The sequence below is a fragment of the Serinus canaria genome, chromosome 24 (assembly GCF_022539315.1).
Source record: "Serinus canaria isolate serCan28SL12 chromosome 24, serCan2020, whole genome shotgun sequence".
Classification (NCBI taxonomy): Eukaryota; Metazoa; Chordata; class Aves; order Passeriformes; family Fringillidae; genus Serinus; species Serinus canaria.
The window spans coordinates 6,375,828-6,394,160 of NC_066337.1; the positions used below are offsets into that span (position 1 = coordinate 6,375,828).

The 18,333-nt window shown below is 61.8% G+C and overlaps 2 protein-coding genes across 3 annotated transcripts; one reads left to right on the top strand and one right to left on the bottom strand.

The window, feature by feature from the left end:
* Positions 1-105: 105 nt before the first annotated feature.
* Positions 106-4,269, bottom strand: IL10RA (interleukin 10 receptor subunit alpha). Of its 2 annotated transcripts, XM_018923040.3 has the most exons (7): positions 4,156-4,269; positions 3,288-3,408; positions 3,022-3,200; positions 2,623-2,789; positions 2,163-2,313; positions 1,872-1,999; positions 106-1,751 (listed from the first exon to the last, which is right to left on the bottom strand). In XM_018923040.3, exons 1-7 carry the CDS (start codon positions 4,217-4,219, stop codon positions 819-821), a joined length of 1,743 nt encoding a protein of 580 aa, XP_018778585.3. In that variant the 5' UTR covers positions 4,220-4,269; the 3' UTR covers positions 106-818. The 2 variants fall into 2 exon arrangements, with proteins under 2 accessions (XP_018778585.3, XP_018778586.3); XM_018923041.3 differs by lacking the exon at positions 3,288-3,408 and having other exon boundaries at positions 4,156-4,262.
* A 3,340-nt stretch (positions 4,270-7,609) lies between these two features.
* TMPRSS13 (transmembrane serine protease 13) lies at positions 7,610-16,885 on the top strand. Its single transcript, XM_018923039.3, has 13 exons — positions 7,610-7,740; positions 11,905-12,079; positions 12,336-12,437; positions 13,094-13,216; positions 13,294-13,423; positions 13,595-13,687; positions 13,771-13,814; positions 14,069-14,228; positions 14,311-14,483; positions 14,940-15,038; positions 15,270-15,412; positions 15,509-15,661; positions 15,765-16,885. The coding sequence occupies exons 1-13, from the start codon at positions 7,720-7,722 to the stop codon at positions 15,777-15,779; spliced, it is 1,431 nt and encodes a 476-aa protein (XP_018778584.1). The 5' UTR covers positions 7,610-7,719; the 3' UTR covers positions 15,780-16,885.
* Positions 16,886-18,333: the final 1,448 nt, after the last annotated feature.

Consider the following 18,333-nt stretch of genomic DNA (forward strand, 5'->3'; position numbering starts at 1 on the left):
GCTCCTCCCCACATCAGGCAAAGGCACATTTGCTGATGGGGAACGTCCAGATCTGGGAACAGAAAGCTCAGCTTGGCCTTAGGAGAGGACAGACAGACAAATCGATCAAATAAATAACACATCCTTTCTGTATTTACAAATGAAATGCAATAAATAATGTCTGTATCTGAGAGTGGCAGAACACAGACCATAGTGTGGGTAGGACTGCCCTGGCCCACCCTGGGCCTGTAGGTGCACCCCAGATCCTGCCCTGGGGCTCCCCCAGAGGGGCTGGAGGCTGAAGGGTCTCTGTAGGGTCAGGAAAGGCTCTTGGTCCATCCAGGTGGGGTCAGGCAGGGCAGGAGCCCCGTGCTGCCAGCAGCAGGGCGCTGATGCCAGCCTGACCTCTGCCCTCAGTCTCTGTGTTGTGAAAGTCTGGGATGGCACCAGGAGTGGGGACGTCAGCAGGAGGAGCCCAGCTGGCCCAGGAGAGGGGGAAGTGGAAGCACAGGACTAGCCCAGGCCCTGAGGGTGGCCCTGCAGCCCGTGCTGGGCAAGGCAGAGGTGCCCTGGAGTGTATCCTTGGTGGCCCAAGCAGGTCAGTGTGAGCCCCTCCAGCACAGCCCATCTCTGTGTCCCATTAGCTGGGGGGGCTGGAGGGGTGCCCTGGGGGCTGCCCACAGCAGAACTGGGACAAAGCAGCCCCCCCAGTGGCTGAGCTGGTGCTGCTGGGCCACGGCTGGGCTGGCACTGTGGACATTCAGGGGTCAGGAGTAGCTTATCCAGTGGCAGACGAGGTAGTTGGGTCGGAGCGCAGGGCTGGTGGCCCCAGGGGACGGTCACAGGCGGCTGTCCTTGCTGTCCCCCCTGGGCTGGCCCAGGGCCTGGGTGGGCAGTGGGATCCAGCTGGAGCCGAGGCTGGGCATGAGGGGCAGCGGCCCCAGGAAGGCAGTGCTGCTGAAGATGTTCAGGTCAAAGGGAGTTTTCAGGTCAGGGCTGGCTTTGGAGGTCAGTGGAGCACCTGGGGCTGCCCAGCTCAGCAGGGTGGGCACTTGGGGCCCCACCTGGCTGGAGAAGTGGCAGGCAGGGGCTCCCCAGGGAGCGAGGTGCTGTGTGAGGGGATGCTCAGGGGAGGACTGCTTCAAATACCCCTTGGCGACAGCCAGCTCGGAGCACTCCATGTCCAGCACGGCCTCGGTGCTGCCCAGGCCCTGCACGGACCCTGCACAGCCCGGGAGGGGCTCTCCCTGCTCCGGGGCCCGCTCTGGCTCCACGGTGCCCTTGGACTGCTGCAGGTACCCCCGGAACTCCACTTCTGCCTGGCCAGGGGCAGGGCACAGCCCTGGGCTGGTGTTCCCACTGCCAGAGGAGCAGCCAGCAGCAGGGCAGGGGCTCTCCAAGCCCACCCCACTGTCCTCAGCCATGGGCAGCTGCTGCCTGTAGCCCTGGGGCTCGGGGCCCGTGGAGCAGCTCAGGGAGGAGGAGGAGGAGGAGGAGGGGATGTGCAGGCAGATGCCGCTGTCGGTGCTGGTGCCGCTGCTGTCTCTGCTCCCCGTGGGCCCCAGCAGGCCCAGCTGGTCCTTGGGCCATGCTGGGAGCTTCCAGCCCTGCTCCAGGGGCGGCTGGGCTGTGCTGGGGCTGCTGTCAGGGCTGCTGTCTGGCTGGTGCTCCTTGTGGCACAGGAAGAGCTGCTGGATGGGGTCTGCATCCAGGCTTCCTGAGGATGGGGGCTCGTGCTCCACCCAGAGTGAGCTCTGCTTCATGAAGGACTTCTGGGAGGGAGAGGAAGAGGGGAGTGAGCTGTGCTTCATCCCTGGTTGGTGCCTGCCTGTCCCAGCCCTCCCCGAGCCTGCAGCCTTGCTCTGGCCCCAAAGGCACTGTCCCTGCCTTACCAGGGCGGACGGGGTCCTCACAGGTTTCCTGATGTAGGTCCGTGCCAGCAGCAGAGCCCCCAGGAGGCCCAACAAGGAGAGGATGATGAAGGAGGAGCTGAGGATGGTCGGGAGGAGCTCTGCACTCCCTGCAAGACAGGATGCGACCAGGTGAGGGGGGAGAGGGGATTCCTCAGTGCACACAGCACCCAGAGGCTGCCCTGGCATGGACCCCCACACTCCCAGGGCCTGCAGGTTTGGGGGGGGGGGGTCAGCATCCCGTGGTTACCCTTGTCCCTGGGTGTCACTTACTGTCCCTGTGGCCGGTGGTGACACACTGCTCAGCAGAGCGCGTGGTGGGGACGGGCCTGTTGGCCAGGCTGGGCTCCACGCTCAGGCAGTACTCTGTGAGCCAGAACAGCCCCCTGATGGTGAACTCGCTGCTGTTCTTCACCACCGTGATCTGCAACAAACAGGACAGGCTGGAACCCGGGAGCCCCCAGCTCCTGCTTCCCTCCCTCCTCCTCCTCTGTCCCCTGGGGAAGTCCCCAGGGTGTTGTGATAATGATGACAGCAGCTAGATCCAAAATTCCCCCAAGAGCTGGAAAACTCTGCCCTAAAACATGCAGAGAAGCCTCTCGGTGCTGCTGAGGCTGTGAGAAAGCTCAGCATTTACTCCTACAGACAACCCTGCTTTAACAATCTGTTTTTCCACTTGAGCAGCACCGTGTGGGACAGATGGGGACAGTATGGGAACAGCCCCTCCTCTCACCGTGTGGTTGTCCCGTGTCCTCCTGAGGTGCACGTGGTAGCGGGACATTTCCCTCTGGAAGTCGCTGTACTCCAGGCTGACGTTCCCGGGCTGGAGCAGCAGCTGCAGCCGCACCTGGATGGAGTTGCCCATCACGGAGAGGCTCTGGCCCGCCAGGCGCGGGCCAGCTGTAAGCAGAGCAGTCACAACAGCAGGTCAGGGCTGTTTCCTGTTCACAGCTCAGCCCCTGCAGCACCACAAAGAGCTGGGACCGTCCCACCCGCCCTCGGGCTGCCCCATCCCCCTGCACGGCCTGCCTGCCCTCCAGGAAGGTGTGGAGGGAAATATCCCAGCTCTCATTCATCCCTCGGCACCCTGACCCCCCCAGCTCCAGCACACCTAGAGACAGAGCCAAGGCACCTTGCTGTGGGAAGAAGCTGCCGGTCCTTTCCCAGAAGGACGTGAGGTTTTGGGTCACGGCCCTGACCCGCGCGTGGTAGCGCTGCTCCGGCTCCGGGGTGTAGCGGGTGAGGTCACAGGAGTGCTCCGAGGTGTTGCTGCACTCTGGGATGGCTGTCCAGGGGACGCCGGTGCCGTAGCTGTGGGGAGCAGCAGCAGGGGTGAGCAGAGAGCTGGAGCAGGCGCTGGGCAGGGCAGGACCTGTGCTCCCCCTCGCTGTTACTCACGCTATGTACTCCACGTCGTAGCGGGCATCGCTGGGGCAGCCGACCCCCGGCTCCCACCTCAGCAGGGGCCAGCCCATCTCTGTGGTGATGCGCACGGAGCGGGGCCTGGCCAGCTCCTCACCTGTGGGGCACACCTGGGCTCAGGTGGGGCTGCACAGCCCTGCCCCACCTCAGCCCCCAGGAGCCTTGGGACAGCCTCCTGCAGCATCCCCCATGACAGGTGACGTGACAGCGCTGACCATCCAAAAGATTACTCTTTCCAGCCTCCAGGATTTGCTCAGCCCCCTTTTCTCCTTCCTCTTTCTTTTTTGGGACAGCCCAGCTGGGGTTTCTTGGTGCTTTTCAGCCCCAGGAAAGGAGCTGTATTTGCATCCCCCATCCCCTGCCCTTCGCCACCAGCTCTGTTTGGACTCGGCTTTCCTGTTTTGCTCATCTGCTGCCTGGATGAAACCAGACTTTTTCACACCTTCTGCCTGATCTCCGTGTTGTCACCTGGCAGAAAAGCCCCGCTGATGACATCTGCCACTTTTCCCTTGCAGGTGTCCCTGGCAGCTGCTGCCTGCTGGCAAACTCCCAGCCCAGCACTGTGTCCCCAGGGACTGTGGCCCCTCACGGTCACACCAGTGGGGACAAGCCAGGCTGGTGCCCCTGGCTGAGCCCTGGGGCTCCCAACCAGCAGCAAAAGGCAAGCAGTGAGCAGGGAGCCCTGGCCATACCCTGCTCCCAAGCTCTGATCTGAGGGCTGAGCACCCAGAAAAGGTGTCCGGGCTGCGGCTCCAATCTCATCCCCCATCCTACGGATCCCACCCGGAGCCGTGAGGCTCAGCCCTGGTCAGCAGGGCGATGAAAGCCGGCAGGAGAGACTCACCGTGGGCAGGGCAGGCAAGGAGCAGCGCCAGGCTGAGCGCCAGGGCGGTGGCAGAGGGGACCATGGCCGCTCAGCATCCTCCGTGGCAGCAGGGCGAGCGCGGGGCCGGGCTGTGCCCTGGCGGGTGCCGAGCGCTCGTTTTTCCCCCAGGGGCCGGCTCAGTGACGTCTCCGAGGCGTCAGGAAAGTCACTGAGCAGCCACTTCCACTTCTGTTCGCTGTCCACCCACTCACCCCCAGCCAAAGCCTCAGCCTGGGCTGGGCTTTCCGACAGAGCTGGAGAGGAACAGTTCTGGGGCTTTTCTGGGCAAAGCTGGGCTGTGCTGAGAAAGGAGAGTACGAGTAAGGGATGTCTCTGCCTTTGCTGCTTTGTTGTGAAATGAGATGTTAAAAACACAGCCCAGGTGAGTGTCAGCACCGAGGGTGACCTGGCACAGGGGTTTTCCTGAGCACAGCACCACGTCCTGTCCTGAATCCAGCCAGGTTCCAGCAGCTCTGCAGCCCCAGGAGGAGGTTCTGGATTTTCCTCCTTTCGGGCTCAGCCTGCAATTCCCCTTTCTCCATTTCTGGGGCTGAGTGAGACCTTCTGGGCTCTCCTGTGTCCTGCAATCACCCTCACTCAGGGGTGACATTGGAAATCCGGTGACACAGGGGCTGCCACTGTCCCCAGGGCTCTGGTAGTCCCCAGGGACATCTGTGATCCCATGGCTGTGGGGTCTGCCAACGGTGATGTCCTGCCTGTCTGCTGGTGCTGGGACTGAATCACCACCCAGCAGACTGAGTGTGAGTGCTCTGCTTTGCCTCAGAGCTTGCTTGAGGACTTTCCTGGGGCCCTCATGTGATGGAGAGTGATTTTCCTCAGCAAGAGGAACTTCCCACTGGGGAATTTGTGGAGAGAACACAGACAGAAAGAGCAAGAGAAACCAAAAGCGCTGTGGACAGAGGCAGAGAGCATCATGGTGGGCACAGACATGCAGGCTCCTCTTGGAGGAACCATCCTAAAGACCTGAAGTGGGAGATTTCTCCACTTTTCCCTGACCTATCCTTCCTGACAAAGGCCAAGAGCTGCCACAAACTCGCAGCCTGGCAGGAGCACCAGCAGCAGATCCCCTCCCTGCCCTGGTTTATCCCCATCCAGGGCAGACCACTGATGTCCTGCCACTCTGCCCCTGGGCCCCAAGTCACAGCTGGAGGCCACGGAGGAGCCCCGAGATGAAGCACAGCCAGTGCCACACAGAGCCACAGACTGTGCTTTGTGTAAGCCATGGCAATGAAAAACAACAGGACCAAAAGGCAGGAAATTGGGAGCTCTGTGGGAAAGCTACTGGGGCTGGCCCTGTGGGTGAGGCAGTTCAGAGAACTGGGAGAAGTGGTTGGCAATTTAGAGGAAAGTGAAAGAGGCTGAGGAGGAACGAGAGTTCTGCAGAATGCTTGGCTGGGGTGTGGATGATGTTTTCACTCCCGATGCAGGGGAGAGAAAATGCATCTGACTCCATCTTATCAGAAGGGTAATTCGTTACTTTATTGTACTATATTATTCTTTACTCTATTACACTATATTACATTGCATCTAAACTGAATCTGCCAAGCACCCAACTGCTCAGAATATTGTGACTGTCCTGACAGTCCTGACACACACACACACACACCTGGCCCTGACAGGCCAAGGAAACAAAACCCCATCACTGTGGGTGAACAATCTCGACATTGGATTCCACTTTGGCACAACACAGGTACAGCAAATGATAAGAATTGTGTTTTCTTTCTCTGAGGTTCAGAGAATGTGAAATGCAGGAATATTCTTGAGAAGAATAGTGCCTTGCTTTTCTCTGAGAAATGTGGTGACAGAGGGGGACTCGGGCTGGAGCCTGAGCTCTGCAGGGAGGGCACAGCTACCCAGGTGCCACAGGAGAGGCTGCTGAGGGGACACTGGGAGCTGGGCTGATGTGGCTGACCCTGAAATGTCTCCCTGTGGACACACCACGGAGAAGCCCAGCCCAGAAGCACCTGGGGCTGTGCATTTCCCTCCTTGCTGTCCCTCAGGAAGCTTTCCCAGGCTGAGAGCAGGGTCAGGCAGGTGCATGGAGCAGGGCAGGGATGAGCCCGGAGGACTGGTTCTGCACAGCCCTGCCGCAGGACAGAGCAGGGCAGAGGGATCCTCATCCCAATTCCCTGGAGCCCAGAGGCTGGAGCAGCTCTCCTGGGCTGGTGGAGCCGGCTCTGGCTGTGTGTTTTAGCTCCTCTTCAATGGCTGGGAGGGCAGGAGGGTGCAGGGAGGGCTCACAGCAGCAGGAAAGGTGAGGATTTCAGCCGGGAGCTGTGTGCATGCTGACATTTACCATCAGGCTGCCGGGGTCAAGGCACACACGCTGTTCTCTGGAACTTGCTCTCTGTAGGTGGCTTTGCAGCAGGCAATGAACGATTCCTGGAGCTGTTTTCTGAGAATCCCTTTCTGGAGTGGATGCAGCAGCTCAGGAGGGCATGGCTGGCTCAGGGCTGCCTGGGGGTGCAGCTCAGTGCTTGCCCCCCACCCGACACTCAGCAGGCACAGCCTGCAGAGGCACAAAAAGCAAACAAAAACCCCAAAAACCACTCCTGGCTGTGAAAACTACAGAGGGGTGGGCTGTGGAGTGAGGGTTGGCTCAGAGCCCCTCTGTGAGCTGGGATCCTGGGAGCAGGAGGGGTCAGAGGGATCCAGCCCAAACTTCCCAGCTTCCAAAGGAAGGGGCTTTGCAGCAGGGCTCCTCCAAGCCTGGACGTCCCCTCTTGTCTCCTGCCCTTCTGATGAGCAGGTGTGGGTGGGCAGCTGGATGAACGAGGGACTTACACTAAGAATAATGGCAGGAGAAACCTGTGGCACTGAGGGTGGTGGGTCTGGCTGTCATGATGAAGGATGAAGCTAGGCCTTTCTCCTTTAATACGGGAATTTTCACCTCTTTCTACCTGAATTCTTGGTTAAGCAGAGCATCCCCAGGCTGTGCCTGCAGGGGAGGCAGGAGGCTGTGCTGGCTCCTGGAAGAAGCACCGCTACATCAGCAAAGGGATTAAAAGTCCTCTAGAGGAACGGGAGGGAAACGGCATTTCATTTCCTTTGGGACAGGGAATTCCTGACTTCTGGGTCACAGCAGCGAGGCTCTGGCTGGGCATGGCTGTGCATCCCCTCCCCTGCACTGGGCCGGGCAGGAGAGCCGCGGGTGAGTGAGTGAGTGGGTGGGGGGCACAGAGGGGAGGAAGGGGGGCTCGGGTGAGCCAGGAGAGCAGCGGGGAGCACCGGGATGCTGCTGTTCCCAGGGGCCGGGTCTCCCCTGCCCGCAGGGCCCCTGCCCCGCATCCCTGGCCGGCCGGCACAGCGCAGGTGTTTTGCAGGCTGCGCCTGGAGCTGTTGGGAAACCGGCGGCGCCGGGGCCGGGCGGCAGGTCCGACAGGTTTGCTGCTGGCACTGACGTACGAGCCCGCTCGCCAAACACCTCCTGCCCCGGCCCCGCCGAGCTGGCCCTGCTCGGCACCGCGCTGCTGGCATGGCCGTGCCGCGGCTCTGAGCCCAGCCCAGCCCCGACCCCGGCCCATGGACGGCAAAACCTCCTCGGTAAGTGCGGGGGCTCCGGGCTCGGGGGACGCGCTGCCCTCGGGCTCTGGTGGAGGGACCGGTCTCTCCTCCTGCTCTCCGGGTGTTCCTTACAGCAGCCGGAGGGAGAAGGAGCCGGCGGAGCTGCCTGAGGAGCCGCTGCCTGCGGCACCCCTTGGCACCCGAGGCAGGGCAGCCAGCAGCATCCCTGGTGCCTGCCCTGTGCTGACAGAGGTGTCGAGGCTCTCGGGTACTTTGCCACACTGGAGCTGTGAGCTGCGGGGCCCAGTTGGTGCTGCCAGAGGGATCTGGTGCTGCTTGGCACGTTCCTGAGCCCTCTGGCACTTTCTGGCAGCCCTGCACTGGTGAGCACAGCCCCGCTGCTCCCCTCGCCTGCTCTCCAGGCAGTTTTCCCTGTGCCCTTTTGGGCTGGGCTGACTGGGACCTGCTCAGCCCTGGATGTGGGGCTTTGCTGAGCATCCTGTCATGAGGAAAACATCCATCCCGGCCGGGCACCGGGTGAGGCAGCGAGTAATTACCGTGCTGAGCAGAGCCGGGTGCCAGCGACATCCGGGACAAAGGCAGCGTGTGTGGGGCTCCAGGGGAGGCAGAGCCAGCTCTGACACCGTCCCCTTCCTGCCCCTTGGCCCGGGGGGCCGGCCAGGAGTGAGGCACAGCGGGCTCGTGCTGGGTGTTGGCTGGCTCTGAGGAGATGCAGAGGGTCCCAGTTCTGGGTGGCCCCAAAGCAGGGGGGCATCACTGCATCTTGGTGATGGCGGGGCAGGAACTGGCATGGCCACACGCAGAGACAATTGCCCAATACTGGACAGCCCCACTGGGCCACGTTGGCATTGTCACCTGGGTTAAATGGGCCATCAGGAGTGCCAGGAGCCACCCTTGGCTCTGCAATGGCAGCAGCGTCTCTTTGTCTTTCCAGGCCTCTGCCCCTCTGTGGAGTGAGGTGAGCAGTGATTACTCAGCCCCTGGAACACTTCGGGTCTGTGCCCAAAGGGTGCCCACAGTGGCACAGGATGAGCTGTCCCTGGCCACATTGGGCTGGCCCAATAAACAGTCACTCACCTGCTCTCGCAGAGTGACAGTGCCTGGCTTTGGGATTTCACTGGGCTGTGTGTGTCAGGATCTTGGCAGTGCCCTCTCCCCTTGTTCTGGTGCTGGGCTCTGTCCCCTCCCAGGTAGGCCTCACTCAGCAGTGGCATGTGAGCAGGATGTTGTCACCCAGAGGGACTGGGGCTCTCGCAGGCTGGGGACACCTCTGTCCCTGGCGAGGACAATGTCTCCGTTGTGTGCTGGCTGAGCTGCTTTGCACACACAATGTGTGCTTCACAACCAGGGGATGCAGTTCCCAGGCTGGGCACAGGGCTGTGGGCAGTGGAGCCGTGCTGAGGGTGGGCTCAGCTGGCGAGGAGGATCTGAGGCAGCTCCTTCCAACTCATTGAAGCCAGGCTGCCTCCCTCCCTCTCTCCCCTCTTGATGCTCCAGGTTTTTGGGAGCTCTGTGTCCTGCTGCTCCCCCAGGACTGGCTGGGCCCTGGGTCTGGTTGCAACACCCAGGTGTTCCCTGGCTTCCGCTTTCCCTCCCACTCCGAAACTGCGGCTGCCTGCTGGCTGGTTTCCCTGGAGCCTCCAGTCCAGCCTGGATCACCTTTCCCCTGCTGATTGTCCTGGCTGCTGTGGGTTTGGGGGCCTTTCCTCCCCATCAGGGTGTGGAGCTGCAGGTCAGTGCACAGCTCACAGTGCAAAGGGGACGGGCACCTCAGCACTGCGGCCCTTGGTTTGGGGGCCTTGCCCAGCTCTGCTCTGGGACGGGGTGTGGGGTGCTGTTTGCCCTCCTGACAGGTTTAGCAGAGGGCTCGTGCTGCAGGCAGGCAGTGTGCACTCTCTGCAAGGAGAGCAATGCTGGCCAGGAATCCCTGAGTGTCCTCAGAGTCTCTCCTGGCTGTCCTGTGAATGCCAGCCCTCTGTGCCAGGCAGGGGCTGCCCATGCCCCCTCTCCACAGCTGCCTTGGCATGGATCACTCCTGTGGCTGCTGGAGCACCTGCAGAGGCCGTGCGGGAAAGGGCTCAAACCGCAGCGGCGCCTGTGATCCGGGCTGGGCTCTGCCTCTGACTTTTACTCCAAAGCCAGCGAAGGATGAGTAAAGGTTTTGTGGGCAGGAGCCGGCGCTCGTTCGCCGGGGTCACGCGCTCTCCCCAGCAGGAACATCTCTGCAAAACCACCGCTGCTTTCTCTGCTGCAGTGGCCCTGCACTGCTCACTGTGGTGAGGGCTCTGTCACCCTTTCTGGCAGCCCATGAAATTATTTAGACTTCAAATTTTGAAGGAAATAAGCAGCTGGAAGTTCACCTGAGTGTGAGAAAGGGCATGTGCTTCCTGCTGAGGAGTGCTCAGAGCAGTGTGACCTGTGGCACGTTTCGGTGTTAATTTGATCTATTTGCACACTGCAGGTGGGAGTGCTGTGGCATCCAGCACTGCTGGCTCCCTGGGAGAGCAGGGTTGTGTTTTCTCTGTGTGGTGGAGAGGTTTGTCCTTTGGAGGATGGTAGCGCTGCTGGTCTGATGAGCAAAGGGTTACAGCTGCTGCAGGGTGAGATGTGACACATCAGACGTGGAGACAGCACACAAATGCTCCTCCCCGTGCACAGGAGCCCGGGAGCTCCACACGAGTGGAGAGGTGGCTCCCCATGGCCGGGGGACATCATTGGTGTCTGTGCCAAGGGCCCGCGGGGACGGGAGGAGGTTTGTGCTGGGGGTGGCCCCGCACACGCCACTGCTGGCCAGGGCGTGTGGCCCCGAGCCCGGGGTGCTGTGGCCACCGGCTCTGCGGGGATGGGCTCGGCAGGCACGGCCCGAGCAGGGCAAGTGAGTGCCCGCTGTGCAGGGCAGGTGAGTGCCCGCTGTGCAGGGCAGGTGTCCCCGGTGTGTGGCACAGGTGTGTCCCCGGTGTGCAGGGCAGGTGTCCCCGGTGTGTGGCTGGGCTCGGACCCGCGCGGGACGCGTGGCCACGCCGGGCCGTGACTCACAGGTAAAGCCCAGGAAGTGACAGCAGCGCACGGCCGGGGAGGGCACCGCGGCGCTCACACAGCACGAGCAGCCTCGGGACCTGCTCATCAGGGCTCCCGGCTGCCGGCAGGGAACACGAGCGGGGAAAAAAGCCAGCTGGAAGGGCGAGGGGGCTCCCAGCAGTGTCCACCTGTGCCCGTGTCCCTGCCCTGACCACTCCAGAGCTCCAGCCCCAGCGCTCCTCAGCAGCCTGGCAGGGAAAGGGATGGTTTCTGCTCCTGGAGAAGGGTGATCTCTGGCAGTGCAGAGCCAAAACCCAGAGACAGGCTCCCAGAGGGATGTGTTAGAGCCCATCTCTGGGTGGTGAGTGGTCCCTGCAGGGTGGTGGCTCCACTTCTCCTTGGGCTCCCCAGTTCCCATTCCCCAGAATGGTTTGGATGGAAGGGGACTGAAGGCTCACCCAGTTCCAGCCCCCTTCCACGGGCTGGGACACCCCTAATGCACCAGGGTGCTCCAAACCCCATCCATCCTACAAAAGGTCGAGGAAGCAGCATTTATTTTTGAATTTGTTCTCAGGTCCTCTCTGGAGGAAAATGAGAGGCTCTGGCTTCTGTCACCAAGGGAGCGTTTGGGAGAGTGTATTTTGAGGAAAGGAAACAGATACATATTCTTTTGTGAATTCATGGATCAGGAGTGACACAACTGCAGAGCAGCATTCCAGGGTGCAGGATGTTTCAGGGCTTGGAAAACACCGATTATTAAGTATTACTAAATGACAGCTGGAAATTGCACTGTATTTTTCAAATGGCTAATTAAGGATAGATGCATAAATTGGGGCACTGGCCCTGTGGAACTGGGCCACGGCATGACTGTCACGATGCCAAATACCCAGCTGATTGCTTGGCTCCCAGTGATGCCTTTGGGAAGCTCAGCTGCCTGAAGAGGAAAAACCCAGTGACAAGGAGGTTTTTGGCCATCCTGGGTGGGATGTGGCTCAGGTTCTGGTACAGAGAGAGGCACTGGGGTGGTGACTCCCTGAGGCTCACAGCTCATTGTGGCGCCAGGGGGGCTCAGCTCCATCTCTGAGCTTCACAGCAGGCAGGGTGGCAGCTGGGGGACTCAGGTGGGCAGCAGTCACTGCTGGTGACAGTCCCCTCTGCCCACAGACCACTGCCTCGCCCAGCAGTGTCACTCCCAGCCTGCTCCATGTCTCCAAGGCCAGCAGCATCTTCGGCACCCGACCTCCACCGCCTCGAGAGAACGTCCTGGGCATCAGCTTCAAACCCTACAGCCCCGAGTCCGGCCCGGCCCCGAGCCCCTGCTCAGCCTGTGACAGCACACGTGAGCATGGCGACAGGGGTGACCCATGGCCCTGGTGCCTCCCAGGCTGGGGAGGGATGGAGTGAGGCAGGGAGGTCACAGATGGCCACGGGCTGGAGTTTCCCTGGGGTGTGAGGGCTGTGAGGGGCAAGGGAGAGCACAGTGACCACAGGGCAGGCTGGGGTGTGCGTGGCACTGCTCTGCCACAGCCCTGAGGTGGGTAGCACGGCCCCGAGGAGGCAGCTGCCCCCTGACCCTGCCTCTGCCCTGCTGCCAGGATCCTCCATGTTCAGAGCTCCCTGCATGAGCCAGCGGCGGCTCGCGCTCATCTTCTGCGTCTCCGTGCTCATCGTGCTGCTCATCGCCCTCATCCTGCTGTGTGAGTGCGGTGGGGGGCCAGCGCGGGGGGCTCCGGGCTCTTGGAGGGGTCCTCAGGGGAGCTGGGGGTCAGCAGAGTCTGGGGATACCCACACTGGGAATTCCCAGAGGGAAACCCCAGGCCCAGAGACAGGGATGTGCTCCTCCCATTCCCAGAGTGTTCCTGACATCTGGTGGAGAGATAGGAGCTGGGGCAGGAGAAAAGGAGATCTGCTGCCTGGGCTGGTGCCAGTGTTTGGGGGTTGGGACTGCAGTGTCCTTTCCTTCTGCTGGGCTTTCTCTGGTGGGCAGCAGGGCACCCAGCAGCACCCAGAGCTGCCCTCTCCAAGACAAACTATGGTCCATAGGCAGAACAGGCACAGACACAGGGAATCCCTTCAATCCAGCTGACACCCAGCTGTCACTCTCCAGGCCCTGGGCTGGAAGCACTTGCAGGCTGAATGCATTTCCTGTGATGAAGGGAATGGGGCTTGCAGCAGCTGGGCAGCACAGGGGGTGCTCAGCATGGCCAGTCCTCCCTGAGCTCCTCACTCTGGCTCAAACACACCTCACGCTCACACCCAGCAAAGGGGAGCGCTCCAGATGCCCACCCAGGTGGGGCACAGCCCTTCACCCATGGCCAGCCCTCGCCTCAGCATGGTGTTCTCCTGCTTTCAGTCATGTTCTGGAGGTCACAGACGGGCATCCTGTACAAGGAGCCAGCAGAGAGCTGCAAGGACAGCGCCGTGCGCTGCGACGGCGTCGTCGACTGCTCCCAGAGGAGCGACGAGCTGGGCTGTGGTGAGGCACTGGAGATGAGATGGTGGGAATGGGGAGAGCCCCGGGAGCACCCCTGACCCTCCTGCTCCATCCCACAGTGCGCTTCTCCTCCGAGGAGTCCTTGCTCCATGTCTACTCCAGCACCGAGAGCCAGTGGCTGCCAGTGTGCAGCAGTGACTGGGACGAGTCCTTCTCCAGGAAAACCTGCCAGCAGCTGGGATTTCAGAAGTAATTCCTGGAGGATGGGTTGTTCTGCTCGGGTGCTGGGGCCTTGCCAAGCCCCTGCCCTGACTGAGTGTGGGGTCAGCACTGCTGTTTCCCCCTCTGGGCAGAGTGCAGGGACCAGGTGGGCAGTGCCCACATGGGGGGACCCTCACTGCCTGTCCTCTCCCCTCCCAGTGCATCCCAGACCGAGTACATCCCCCTGCGTGTCCCTGGCAAGAGCCTCACGGTGACTGACGAGCGAGAGACCATCCAGCAGAGCCTCAACAGGTACCAGGGTCACCTGCTGTCCTGGCCCTGCCCTGGTGCCATGGGACAGGGCTGAGGCTGGCTGTCCCTCCTCTCTCCCACAGCTCCCAGTGTCTCACGGGAAAGTACGTCTCCCTGCGATGCACAAGTAAGGAGCTGGCTAGGACACAGCCGAGGGTGGGTGCCCTATTCACAGGCTTGGGAGCCCTTTTACCCCTTCTCAGCACTTGGGTGGGCAAATGGGACATCTTCCAGTGAATTTTCTGGGTGGTAGAAAAGCACCAACATTGCATCCCCTGCAGTAATGGTGGCACCCGTGGGTAGTGGGGGTGCTGTTTGTGTGTCCCCCTCCGTGCTCCCCTTCCCCCCGAGCCTTTCTCCCAGCCCTGCTGTCCCTTCCAGCCTGCGGGCAGAGGATTTCTGGCCGGATCATCGGTGGGAAGGAGACCTCTGTGAACAAATGGCCCTGGCAGGTCAGCGTGCAATACGGGCCCATCCACATCTGCGGCGGCACCATCATCGACGCGCAGTGGGTGCTCACCGCTGCCCACTGCTTCTTCATGTGAGTGCTGCTGCCAGCCCGGGCACTCAGCACAGCCCCATGGCCCGGCTCTCACTCCCTCCTGCCCCTCTCGCCCTGCCAGGAACAGCATGAAGATCCTGGACGACTGGAAGGTGTACGGAGGGGTGTCAGACTTGAAGCAGCCCATGGAGGGCATCCCTGTGTCCCAGGTCATCATCAACTCCAACTACAGCGACGACCACGACGACTACGACATCGCCCTCATGAAGCTCTCCAGGCCACTGACACTCTCAGGTGAGGTCACCCAGCTTACCTAGGCTTGGCTGGGTGGTGTTTGGGGGACAGGGAGATGGACAGGACTGAGAGGTGTGCCCTGGGAGCCATGGGGTGTGTGGGGCTGCTGCCAGCTGGGGCATCCACAGAATTTACAGAATCGCCAGGCTGGAAGAGACCTTAAAGGTCGAGTCCAACCAATGCCCTAACTCCACAACTAAACCATCGCACCCAGTGCCACATCCAGTCCTTTCTTAAAGACATCCAGCTCTGCTGTGGCCACCTTGCTTGTCCCACAGCCAGGAAAGCTCTGGCACCCAAAGCCGTGGGCTCAGCTGTGTCCCCAGCCCCACAGGGGGCGGGTGGGATGGGCACAGAGGGGAGCCTTTCCTGTGCCCCACGCTCCTCCCTGGCTGTGGGGCCGTGCCCACTTCTCTCCCGGTGACTCATCCCTCGCTCCCATCCTGGCTCCTGCAGCCCAGGTGCGCCCCGCCTGCCTGCCCATGTACGGCCAGCGATTCCAGACCGGCCGGTCCTGCTTCATCACCGGCTTCGGCAAGACCAGGGAGAACGAAGGTGAGGGAGGACCGTGGCTCCCCGCAGGCAGCCCCTGCCCCGAGCATAGCCCTGCCGGGGCCCTGGAGGCCTTTCCCGCAGGGATGACTCCTGGGAGTGCCCTGCCAGCTGCGAGGCTTTGCAGAAATGAGACCTGTGAGAAGCAGCTGCTTCCTCCCTCGCTGGCGAGGAGTTGGGGGCGGTGGGGGATGGCGAAGCCCCCCCTGCCCCACAGCTCTTCCTGCCTTGCAGATAACACCTCCCCGAAGCTGCGGGAGGCCGAGGTGAAGCTGATCGACTACAAGATCTGCAACAGCGACAAGGTGTACGAGGGCTACCTGACCCCCCGCATGATGTGCGCCGGGTACCTGCAGGGAGGCAAGGACGCCTGCCAGGTGAGCTGGGGGCACCAGGGCACAGCTGCCCTGTTTGGGTACCCTCAGAGGGCATCTCCTGCCTCCCCTCCTCACTGCTCTGCCCCTCTGAGCCAGGGTGACAGTGGAGGGCCCCTGGTGTGTGAGGACGATGGCCGCTGGTATGTGGCCGGGGTGACGAGCTGGGGGACAGGATGCGGCCAGAAGAACAAGCCCGGAGTGTACACACGTGTGACAAAGCTCCTCAGCTGGATATACAGCAAAATGGAGGTGAGGTGGCAGGGCTGTGCCTGAGCAGGGAGGCCCTGGAGAGGGGCTGTGCCCCCAGCCCAGCCCTGGCACCTCACCCCGCTCTCCTCTCTGTCCCTTGCAGAGCGAGAATGACTAAGGGCAGGATGGACACTGTGCCACTCCGGCTGGCACGGCCACTGCCCCAAGCTGCTGCCAGGGCAGGATGCCACCAGCCAGCCCCCACCTCTCTGGACTGTCCCTGCAGCCAGGGACCCGTGGCTGCCCCTGAAGCCTGGAAACAGCACCTGCAAAGTTCCCCTGCCCTCGCCTGGTGCCAGGGGTGGCACGGTGGTGGCTGGGCACAGCACCCAGCCAGGCCCTGGGGGACACAGGGCCCATGCCAGCAGCTGGCCGTGCTGGCTGGGGGACACCTCCCTGCCCCTGTCTGTGGCTCTCCTGTAAATAGACCTGTCTGGACAGGCTGTGCGAGTGCTTCCTGGCAGGGCCCTGGCACACTCAGCGGGCGAGGGGCTGCCAGCAGTGCCCGTGGAGAGGGACCTCTCTCCTTTAGCCAGGCCATGCCACCTCAGGGTGCAGGATGTGGCAGCTGTGTCCACACTGCCACACCTGCAGGCCCCGCTGGCGGCTCTGCTCCCGGGGGAGCCCCGAGCTGCGGATATTCCTCCCTCTGGGAGGGGCGGCCACTGCCCTGCTGTTTGCGAAGGGATTTAGGAAGTGCCTTTTACGGGATGTCCCTGCCTGCCAGAGAAAGGCCGCCTTGTTTATTTTTCCATGCCGTTGCTCCGGTCTGAGCCGGCGCTCCCTCCCAGCCCCGCAGCCGCTCTCAGTCCGCTCCGGGCAGGGTTTGGGGCGCTCCGAGCCCCGGGGGTGGCTGGGGCGGCTGTGACAGAACCAGCGGCAGCCAAAGGCCACGCTGGAGTGCGGTTCAGAGTGATGACCCTGGTGGGCAGAGCCCAGAGGGAGCAGCCCTGGATCTCCCTGCTGGGAGCTCTGGGGTGCCGGAGTGCTGCCTCCTGCCTGCAGGGATGGCACAGCCTGTCCTCCCTGCCCGCGCCCCAGCAGGGACATTTCCCTCGGGGAAACAGTGCCTTCATCTCCTGGTGGTGCTGGGGCACACAAGGAGGTGCCCAGGGCAAGCAGAGCCTGCCTGCTCCCCTCCCCAGCCCTGTGGTCAGCTGCAGGAGGGGGGTCCTGTGGAGCCTGGCCACCCTGCGCTCTTCTAATAAATGTTTTGGTAATGTCCCACGTGGAGATGGCTCTTTGGGATGGGCTGGAAAGGAAGCAGCAATGAGCCAAGGTGCCAAGGATCCCTGGGGAGCGTGGGGCTTGTGATGGGGTGATCCTTTCTGCCCATCACCCCCTGAGGTGCTGCTCATGGCTGGGAGAAAAGGGAGGCCTTTGGCTGCTCAGGTCCTGGGAACATCCCCTGGGTTCCCAGAACTGACCACTTCCCCTGGAAAAGGTTATGGGCAGCTGTGGTTTGTGTTGGGATTGCAGGTCTGGGTGTGCAGACTGCCTCTCCCTGGGGCTGGGGCTGCACCTGCCTGCTGCTGGGAAGGGCTGGGGGAGTTCCTGGCCTTGCTTCCCTTCTGTGCCTTTGGACAGTGCTGGGTGGCTGCCCCAGACCTGAACTGAAACAAAGGGAGGGACCTGGTGCCCTTTGGGAACAGCCAGGTCAGCCTGACCTCAAACCCCAGAAACCTCCCAGGGCACAGGAGCTGCCCTGGAGAAGGGGATGTGCAGGGCCAGGAGGTCCCTGCTCCCACCCCTTCCCCTGGACAAGGGCCTGGGGCAGCCCTGCTGGGCTCCAGCCAGGCCTGGGGGCTCTGCTCCCACCCTATCCCCTCAGGCAGCCCTGCTGTGCTCCAGCCAGGCCTGGGGGCTCTGCTCCCATCCCATCCCCTCAGGCAGCCCTGCTGTGCTCCAGCCAGGCCTGGGGGCTCTGCTCCCATCCCATCCCCTCAGGCAGCCCTGCTGTGCTCCAGCCAGGCCTGGGGACTCTGCCCCCCCCACACTGAGCCTGCACATGCTGCACTGCCTGCCCTCGGTGTGCAGGGCAGCACAACTTTCCATAAACAGAAGCAGCTGATCATGAGTTAGAGATGGGGCCCTGACTCTTCTCTGGTTTGTTTTGGTCTGGTTAAAGTGGGAATTCAGCAGGCCTCAAGGCACAGACCCAGCCTGGGTTTGTCCAGAGGGGGTCTGGGGTTTTCTGTGGGTAAGTCAGAGGGGAGCAGCAGCTCCTGGTGGTTTATTACTGTAGAAACTGATCTTTTGAAGAGGGATATCCCAAAAATTGGAGCCCAATAAGAGCTGATCTTGCTGGAGCTGTGTTCCTGGGATTAGTAATGGAACATTTCAGCACGTGTGGGACCTTCTCCTCTGCTGTGGATTTCTCCTTCTCAGGGGTTATTGCTCTTCTGAAAGCCTCTCCCAGCAGAAAAATGCTTTCAGCTCCTAATACAAATTTAATTTATTTCTTCTAAACCTGCCATCCAGCAGTGTGTCCCCCAGCCCACAGGCAGGTATGCTGTGCTTTCCCAAGGGATGAAGTTCTCTAAGCAGATTAGGAGTGATTATTTTCCCCCGAAGCCTGGCCAGGGCTGTCGTGCTGCTCCCAGGCGCTGGGCAGATGGAGCAGACACCTTGGACACTGCTTTGCCTCCACTCCTGGGGGAGCAGAGCTGTGG